General features: G+C 38.4%; 1 protein-coding gene across 6 annotated transcripts in view; it reads right to left on the reverse strand.

Annotated features, from left to right (window-relative positions):
* Positions 1–10090, reverse strand: part of LOC106809205 (glycerol kinase-like) — a 26964-nt gene that overhangs the window by 8007 nt on the left and 8867 nt on the right. The window contains exons 5-16 of one of the 6 annotated variants that reach the window (XR_001393855.1): positions 9366–9445; positions 7497–7634; positions 6803–6912; positions 6321–6423; positions 4492–4559; positions 2631–2833; positions 2426–2522; positions 1666–1750; positions 1408–1528; positions 1002–1151; positions 540–654; positions 73–229 (exon numbers count right to left, since the gene is read on the reverse strand). Coding sequence is in view for 5 of the 6 variants with exons in the window: in XM_014812205.1 (XP_014667691.1) it covers positions 129–229; positions 571–654; positions 1002–1151; positions 1408–1528; positions 1666–1750; positions 2426–2522; positions 2631–2833; positions 4492–4559; positions 6321–6423; positions 6803–6912; positions 7497–7634; positions 9366–9445 (1340 nt within the window). In the remaining variant the exon portion in view is untranslated. Of the gene's footprint in view, positions 1–6; positions 235–535; positions 655–1001; positions 1152–1407; positions 1529–1665; positions 1751–2425; positions 2523–2630; positions 2834–4491; positions 4560–6320; positions 6424–6802; positions 6913–7496; positions 7635–9365; positions 9446–10090 lie in introns of those variants that run through there. The other 5 variants (XM_014812205.1, XM_014812231.1, XM_014812224.1 and 2 more) reach the window with 5 other exon arrangements.

Raw genomic sequence — 10090 nt, forward strand, 5'->3', positions numbered from 1 at the left:
AACTAATGTTTACAACTCATTGATCAATAATCTATTGATATTATACAATTATTACAATTATACAACAATTACTTTCAGTAATTTAGTATGCTAATTTGGGTTATACATAAGCTAATGCTGCTTGAGTATCAACTGGTCTCTCTCCACAATGACATCATTCTCATTAACACAAAGTTGGAGAAGAAAAAGAGTCCAAATGGCAGTGTGCGGCATACCATATTTTTGACATCTATCCTTAACAGAGTAAAATAAAACAAAAGTACCTTTAATTATGAAACTGGTTTACAATACATTCAATTATGTTCAATTACATATACAATTGTATTCAATATGAAGAAAAAATACATGCAAAACTTTACTCGAAAGTTTGAGAGCAGGAATTTTTTTTATTAGGTTACGCTACATCTGCTCTACCTACAGACCTAGGACATTGCCCCAAAAAATAATCAAAATATCTTTACACCAAGTTATCTGTTCATACAGCATGAAAGAAATTTACAGAATAGCTCACAATACTGTGTAGATAGAGTGAAACACACCTGTCCTGCATGCAACTTTACATGCAATTACCTTCGGTGCTGTCCTCCTCATCTGATTGCCAATGCATGCTTCTCTCTACAGCCCTTTTCCATTTTGCATATCTCTTCTCTCGTTCTGGAAACATGATAGAATAAATAACTAACACATTGATTTAAATGTCAACCCATAATGTCAACCCCGTAAAAATACATCATATATTCTTTATATTAATTTAGGATGAAAGTCCTCATAGTATAGCCAACGTTCAGCAACTGTTTTGTTAAAGGAGGAGTGTCCCCATTTGCACATTAAAAATCTGCCATGCCACTTACTGGTTAGATGGGATTCGGGTGGTTGTACTGCCTGCTGTAAGAAGGTGCTACCTGATTGGGGGAAATGGGATAAAGTAGTGCAATCTGGGACACACCTCCTTTAAGACATAACAAGACTGAACCTTAACAGGATGAGATTTGATGACATACCAGAGTCGCCGATTGATGGGTTGTAGGTATATGTAGTAATGGCGGTACATGAATCGAGCTTGTCCCCCACCTTCCACACCTGTACACCCTCTGCTGCTCCCGCAGCAATGGCAGCACCCAGTGCTGTTGTCTCTGGCATTGATGGTCTAACTAATAGGGCAGAATATTATGAAGTCATTCAATTATATGTAAGGCCAATCAACAACTGATCAACAACAAGTATGACAGCAGTTTATGATATACATATACAAATAGAGCATTACTGCATCCATTTGAATGTACACAATTTCCATTGAAAATAAGTACATGAAATAATAACATTTAATATTATTATTAATATTATTAATTAATAATAACCTTTTTCAAGTTTAGCGAGCTCTATGAAATCTACCATCAGGATACATACTGACAGGTATGCCCAGCAGATCTGCTTGTATCTGCATGAGCAGGGGGTTCTCCGTCATTCCTCCATCCACCTGTAGCGAGGGAATAGGGATTCCACTGTCCTGGTTCATTGCATCTAAAATCTGGGAATAAACGTTGGATTAGAATGACTACGCGAGATTATGCAAACTGCAAAAAGTTGGCATCAGACAATGTTTTTTTATATAGAATATGCAGTTTATCTAGTATCTATGCTAGTTTTTTACTTAAATTTACTTACTTCTTTGGTCTGGAAGCACACGGCCTCTAGAGCAGCCCTAGCTATGTGAGCCTTGGTTGTAAACTGTGTCAGCCCACATATTATCCTGCAAATATCAACACATACATATGCATGTGTAGTGGTGTTCAGATCACGGTCGATATGTAGGGGTAGCAGAGAGCAAGGCAATAAAAAGTTGATGAAAAAGTTAAACAAACATAAATTTGTAAGAATTTCATTCACAATCAAATGAAAGTCTGGGCAGGAAGGTAGAGTAGTTTAGAGTAGAAATTAGCTGGTGAGTGTAAGAAGAATATTATTTTTAAGGTGAAACAGGACTTACCCTAGTAGAAAGTGATGTACATGTTACTAATTAGACGAATTATGTGCTGTTTGTCATAAGACCAATTAATCAACGATCACTGGAGCAACAGGCATTGAAGAGGACCAGCACTTTATAGAGTTTGACAGTATATTGAGATGCTTAGTGCATAGAAAATAGTATATAACTAAATACATTTCTGATATCCGACATTCACATTTGTTATTATTCATCACCGAGTTTCAAATTTTGTTATTGACATGATAGGTTATGACTCGCTATGCTGCCGGTGACGATATATATGTACATCTGTACAAACATGTACTACCTTATACGACAACGACGCCTTCAGCGTTAATAACTGCGAAAAGAGTTAGTCATGTCACTGAGAATAGGAAAGAACAGATATTAGTAGAGTAACAACTCATGACTAATATGGCACTGAAGTGTTGTACTTACCCTCTTGCATCAGTTTGCCAGTATGGTGCATAGAGTCCAGAGAAAGCTGGTACAAAGTATGTACCAGCTGTATCCTTCACTGTAGATGCGAGCTTCTCTGTATAGATTAATTAAAAATAATTTTACATATCACTCACTCTTTTTTTATAACAATAAATTCTAGAAATCCAAATGATACAATGACATTATACTAATTCCCACCTACCTATATCAGAAGATTTTTCTATGATGCCCATATTGTCCTTGAGCCAGCGAATGCAAGCACCAGCGATAGCCACTGATCCCTCAAGTGCATAAATGACAGGCTGCTTTCTGCCAAGCTGGTATGCGACAGTAGTCAATAATCCATGCTCAGAGATGACTGGCTGCTGACCAGTGTTGTATAAGAGAAAACAGCCTGTTCCATACCTAGAAAGAGCAAACGCTACATCAACAATATTGCATCAGATGCCAGCTATCTTGTCCCTAAGGGTCCAGTTACACACAGTGTAGACTATACACTCATGATCCACTGCCACATCTTGATGAAAAAATACTATTAGGCCAGTCAGCCATATCACTGCAAATACAACAAGTGCCGCATAGCGACAGCGCTCATCTAACGTCTACTGCGGTGACTCTGTGGTGGAGTGGAGGGATTCTAGTAAACCCTGTTAGTCCCAAATGTGTTCACATACACGCCGAAACAGTGGAATGCACAGGGATGGTATCAGGAACCTTCTCAAAAAAGAATGTTCGTTGGGATCGTTATGAAAGTTGCCACGAGATGGCGCGTACGTTTAAGTATCTTCAGATTAAAGATGGAAGCTTCCACAATCATCCGTAGTAGCAACAACATATTTGCAAGACAGAATAGGTAAGCACTCATGCCATATTACCTACGCAAGCCCTATACAGGCCTGCAATTGCAATAGAGAGCTGTCAACCTGCTAAACCAATTAACCGCAGGCAAAACTGCCCGCAACACATGCAACTGCAGCAAGCCACTTTGCAGTGGCATACTTTACATTGTAGACGATACTGGAAGTACCAGAATGGACATACGAAAAATTATATTCGATTTAAGGAACATACACCGTACTTTAACACAAATTTAGCATTTGAAATTTCACTGTGACAATTGTAGGCCTCATAACATGCCAGGCATGCTAAGGATTCTACTAAGCAAACCCAGGCAGTCCAAATTCCTTTACTAAAATCACAGTCTACGAGTTAACAAATCCATGTTTTAAATCCTCCCTCTTGTGAGAGGTCAAAAGGTTTATGCAGATCACTACTTCTCGCAAACGCAGTGGAAAGCAAAAAAAAAAAAAAAAATTTTCATGTCCATTTCATAAAGGCCAGTAAATGAGTAGGTGCACGACGCTGAAACAAAAAAGTTTTTCAAATCGCTCCGTCAACCATTGTCGGCTCCAGAAAATGTCTAAAATCTGCCCTGTCCATTACCTTTGACCTTGATCCCACGTCGCAATTTCAGCACAGTGATGGCTTTTCCTACCGATGATGCTATACCACCGAAATAAATCAACGATCCTAAGGTCCGAGCCGTTTTAGATTTGTGCCGCAATGTCGGCATTTCCTACCCTATACGCTTAAATTAAGGAGTGAATGTTCCCCCTTCTTTTACACCTCTTGACCTTTGACCTTTGACCCCCAGCTTCGACATCCCAACTCGTTTTGACGATCCCCCCCAACGAGCCGAATATCGTGACCGTACGTCGAGCGGTTAAGATTTGTGCCCAACTGTTGACGGACGACCGGACGACCGGACGACCGGACGGACGGACGGACGGACGGACGATCAAGCGATTCTACAAGCTGCATCTGACTATGTCAGATGAGCTAATAATTAGCCAAGTTGGTTTTTGGATGCATATAGCTGCTATGATGCATTCAGATGACAACCTTGTTAACAGGCTTGAATATGAGATATTAGGTGACAGTTCATATAATATACAATAAACACATCAGATGGAATTCAAACAACCAGAACAATTATAGTGAAGTTTACACATACATGCAATGGTGAATATATATAAAATGCAAAAATAAACTCTTTTTCATACGTATTCTTAGCTTGCCCTTCCTTAAAGCATGCTTGTCCCACCAGTGCTGACTGCTGATCACCAAGTATCTAAAATTCAAAGGAATACACTATGAAATGTACCTACAAGCAATCAAATTGATAGCAATAATTAATCAACATGAATTACAAATTGCATTTTAATAACCTGGTTCATATTAGGTCTTGGAAGTTGACGCATGGTACCCGATAGCAATGCACCACACCTCAGCTCCTTCATACATGTATCAAATAGAGACGCACAGCTAACAAAAGTTTATAACGAAAAAAAAATCTGCTTCTGCTTCTCTGTTTAGGCACCCTGTGCATTCGCAGCCAGCGACTGATTGCGTCATTGTATCCCTCTGTTTGACTACCTTACACATGTATTTATACTAAGGACCATATTACTTTGCTTTGTAGTCATGCATGGCTGTCTGGTGCGCGTTTCACTAACGTCTGCTAAAGTTGTCCGCTAAGTTATCCGTTCACTATTTAGCGAACGGAGGCATAAAGGAAAACTTAGCGAACGGACAACTCTTGTTTTACAAACGCTCCGCTAAGCCTCCGCTATTTAGCGAAGGAAAGCTGACAGTCAGTTGGCAGATAAATACAAGTGTGCAGTGCAGTTGCTAGGTTACGTTCTATCATACACAAACAACTCCCGCACACGCCTCTTATATGCATTTTCATGAGGTCTCTCGGCCACGTGTATCGCTAGCCGTGCATTCGTGTAGCCGTGTAGCCATGTATTCGTGTAGCCGTGTAGCCATGTATTCGTGTATCCGTTTGCTGAATGCTTCTAGTTGCATAAAATCGTAGTGATGCAAAACTTGTAAAGAGGTAGATATGGCTCTATATCTCATTGTGCTGGCGAGAGCTCTTCTTCAAGTTGATCCACTAGCTCAGCAATGACAAAAGCGATGATTTCAGTGTCTTTGTATGTATCAAATAGATGTGCTCTGTCTCTAAAGTTCCTTTCTCTTCAAAAATGTCTTCTTGCATGTTCCCTATTATAAGCTTTATAGAATAAAGGTTTGCCATTATTCTCGCTACACTTACGTGCTCGCAGTTATAGCATTGACCATGAGAGTTACACAAAATGGTTGCTTATGTATTGTAGTGAAATGTGTTATGGGGTACGTGCTAATTACTGTATCGTCGCATACCATGCTCGCAACTCAGTGCGTGCTAACGTGGTGCGTGCTAATGGGGTCGACCGCCTGACAACTACGCAGTTTGCAAACAAGGTACAGACAATCGCGTACGTAAATCAGTGCCATCAATAACCTTTACAATACATGGTAAACTGTTAATAGCTTAAATGTAAATACACAACGTTTGTCATATTCCTAATGCAGAGTTAAAACAGTTTTTTAGGTGTAATAATATGCATAATAAACAGCCAAGATTATTTTTATCACGAAAGCTCTTATTTGATGGCAATTTTGATGGGTTTTATATACACCATAGTGACTAAACTTAGCGGGACGTGCAAAATTTCCGCTAAAGTTGTCCGCTAAAATGCGGTAAGTAGCGAGCGACTTTAGCGAGCGGACGTTCGTGAAACGCGTCCTCCACTATTTAGCGCACAACTCGAGAGATAGCGGAGCGACTAACGAACGGACAATCGTGAAACGCGTCCCCCTGCTATTTAGCGGACAACTCGAGAGATAGCCGAGAAGATATAGGAGAAGATAGCGGAGGGACTAGCGAACAGACGTTCGTGAAACGCACCCTCCGCTGTTTAGAGGACAACTCGGGAGATAGCAGAGAAGATAGTGGAGGGACTAGCAAACGGACGTTCGTGAAACACGCCCCTGTAGGACTTACCCCAGATATAGGTATCCCTTTCAAAGAACCTTCTGACATGACACTGTAAATCTCTGAGCAGCTTCTGATTTCTGGCAAGATATCCATTGGTACACTAAAGAACCTGGTACATGAATACAAACAGGTCACACTAAATATTACAATCACAAACCACTCCTATTTTGAAATTCAGAGGTTATTCCATATCATTTAAATAGAAGCATCTACTTATTACTCTCATGTAAAAATTAAATGACAGTAACAAAGATATACTGTAAGCATCTAATGTAGGTGTATGCAGAAAAAATAATCAACTTTCTAACTAAATTCATTCATAACTTCCAATAACATAAACGAATATTTTAATCCAAATCAATTTGATCTTAAAATCGATAAAATTTCACATTCTGGCATGTATACATCGCACATATTATAGGCTAATGAACATCATAATTACAATGTAATAACTGTAATCTATAATAATTTGATAGAGGAATACTTGCCTACACAGTTCGGCATCCCACTTGTGGTTATGTATGCTCATCAGCATTGTCCGACTGGCATTCGTCACGTCGGTGATATGTAGTCCCCCTTTAGTTCCTCCAGTCAAGTTCTGTTCAATGCAAGGAAAAAATGTAAAATTTATTTTTCGGGGGCTATTTTTCAAGCTCGCGTGCATGAAAATAGCACTCTAAAATTTGGTTTGCATTGAACTCTATTCAAATTTCCGGGGGCTCTTTTTGGCATTTCCGGGGCTCTTTTTGGCATTTCGAGAGCTAAATCGCCCTGAGCCCCCGTGTATTTTTTTCACTGGTTCAATGAAGAATTTAAATAGAAGCTACTCCCTGCAACTCCTCAAACAGAAATCATTGACGATGGGGGAAATGGTTTAGAACACGTTGCATGGTAAGTTTATATTTTTTTGTCAACCCAGCATAAAGTAGAGGAATCAGTACTGAAGATTAGCTCATTTGTCCATGCAAACTATATAAACAACAGACCATGCAATCTGACATGAGGGAAGATTAAGATTAAGAAAGACTCTAAGAAAGATATCAAGAAGCAGTTTTCATGGTAATATAGGCGTGTACTTAGAGTACACTTTAGAGCGTACAGTGTAGAGTGTAATTTAAGATGACATTACGTAATATTAATTGAATGGAGATAAGTGATAGTCTCTCTCTCATAATTACTCACCCACATGAGCCAAGAATCTACGGTGCCAAACAGGCATCGCTTCTCATTGATAGCTGTCACTACCTGCTGGCAGTTGTCCAGCATCCACTTTAGTTTCACTGCACTGAAATAGGTGCTCAGTGGCAGGCCACATTTTGTCTGTAAAACACATTAAGAATACACTCAAGCTTTTGCACTGGTATTGCTCTAATGAAGAGTAAACGTTTATTGACAAATTAATTGATTCAATCACGTTTTATTTATAGATGAGATATATCTCTACACACAAACCAAAAAATTTCATGAAAATTTCCAGCACCTAATTATGCAACATCACAAATTTTGAATTTTATGTAATAATGGTATTTTGGTTATTTCTCAATTACCACAGAGTATGAAAGCAAAATTCTCGCCACAAGTGAGCACAATATGCAACAAAATACCCGTCAGGATTTTTCTTTACGTTTCATATTTACTGAAAAAAAGCCTAAAATTTAAGTCGAATAGTCGGATTGAAAATTTATGCAAATAAAGAACTATAACTCATAACCAGCAATGTACGTGTTACCATTAAAACGAGTGTAAAATTAAATTATTCTAAGTTGTAATGACAGAGAAATAGCCATTTATACATCAGCTACTGTTGCAGAAATCGAAACGGATAAATCGGCGTTTTTCTCCTTTCCACAATGACTGACTGGCTGTGTGCAAAATGGGTGAACGCATGCGAAACATGTTAGTACTTACCTTGACATATCCATGACTAATGAAAACCACTAAATTGGTAAAATGTTTTGTCCACGTTGAGAAATTGTGAGAAATTATGACGTTACCATTGCAATTTCATGTGAAATGCACGAACGATGTGTACTGCATGACGTCACTAAGCCAAGTGTCAACAAATATGTATGGCCTATATGTAAAGCTATGTAACTGCGTAAATGCTATTTTCGACTGTGCGGCAATTTTAACTATCGCTGGCAGATGACAGCTGTGGAAGGGTTGATGCCGATGGATTCTGTCATAATGAATGCTGTGAAAAGACTGGTTGTATCATGTCTCCGATGTCATCAGTGTTTAAAGGGCCACGGTTCACTACTCACGTATGCTGGCAATCAAAACACTTTGAAAGTTCACATGCATCGCTATATGGAGAAATATGTATGTACCGATGTGGCACCTAGTGTTAGCCATCGAATAAGAATGAAAATGAAAATTTGATAAAAAATTTGCATCATTAGGCGCGTTTACACACAAGAAAAACCGCGATGCTAATCGCGATGAAATACCGAGATAATTGTGTCGTTGTTCACACAGGCGAATAATCGCGCTAATCGCCGAGCGGGATAATTCTATTAATCGAACTGCGCATGCTCACTGCCGGAATGATGCTCACTGCGCATGCTTACTGCTCACTCGCTTGGAATGATGGGATAGAAAATACCGGGATTATTTGCGCGAGCGTTCACACACGCAAATAATCGCGCTAATTCCAAAGCGAGCGTTCACACACGCAAATAATCGCGCTAATTCCAAATAATCGCAGTCAAAAGTGCGATTTGGAGCGCGATGCTGATCGCGATTATTAGTGAGTATTATTGCGTTCACACTTGTAATAATCTCGGTATTTCGATCGCGATGCAAAAACCGGGATTTGCATCCCGCTTATTCGCGCCAGTGTGAACGCGCCTATTGAAGCTTGAGTGTATCCAACTTGAATATTTGTTTACACTGCTTTACATAAACGTCCACAAACAGGAATTAACATATATTTGATGTCTTATTAATTCTTGTATTAAATGAAACTAGCTAAACTACACTTGTCAATAATTACTTTATATAAAAAATTGGTTATGAATAATAACAAAGATAATAACACATCATTAATACCTTGAGGAATTCTTTATTTCTCCCTGGTATTTTATCCCTTAGTTTCTCCACTGTGCTAGCAGTTCTTGCATCAAGCCAGACTAAATGAATGCAGAATATATAGCTTTAATTTCTCAAATAAGATTGGTAACAGGCTGCTATATGCTCAGATATCTAGTTGGGTAAAATATATTTTTGGTTTTTCTTCTGAATGTTTCTGTATATTTCTGTATGCTTTTCAGATGCAGCACATTTAATATCACCTCACTGGTGTATGGTGGCCGAGGGCTGCCACTACAATTTTACCTCTGAAATAAATAAAAGCAAAAAAAAAATCAAAATCAAAATCAAATTCAAAACGAAATCAAAATCGAAATCAAAATCAAAATCAAAATCAAAATCAAAATCAAAATCAAAATCAAAATCAAAATCAAAATCAAAACGAAATCAAAATCAAAATCAAAATCAAAATCAAAATCAAAATCAAAATCAAAATCAAAATCAAAATCAAAATCAAAATCAAAATCAAACAAAACGAAATCAAAATCAAAATCAAAATCAAAATCAAAATCAAAATCAAAATCAAAATCAAAATCAAAATCAAAATCAAAACGAAATCAAAATTGGCAGCTCTCGGCCAACGCGTAAACTCATTTCACTTTACTTTTAAAAGTGAAATCAGTTTTCGCGTTGGCCGAGAGCTGCCAAAGTGAAATCAGTTTTCGCGTTGGCCGAGAGCTGCCAAA

Source organism: Priapulus caudatus, unplaced genomic scaffold (genome assembly GCF_000485595.1).
Source record: "Priapulus caudatus unplaced genomic scaffold, Priapulus_caudatus-5.0.1 Scaffold14, whole genome shotgun sequence".
Lineage (NCBI taxonomy): Eukaryota > Metazoa > Priapulida > Priapulimorpha > Priapulimorphida > Priapulidae > Priapulus > Priapulus caudatus.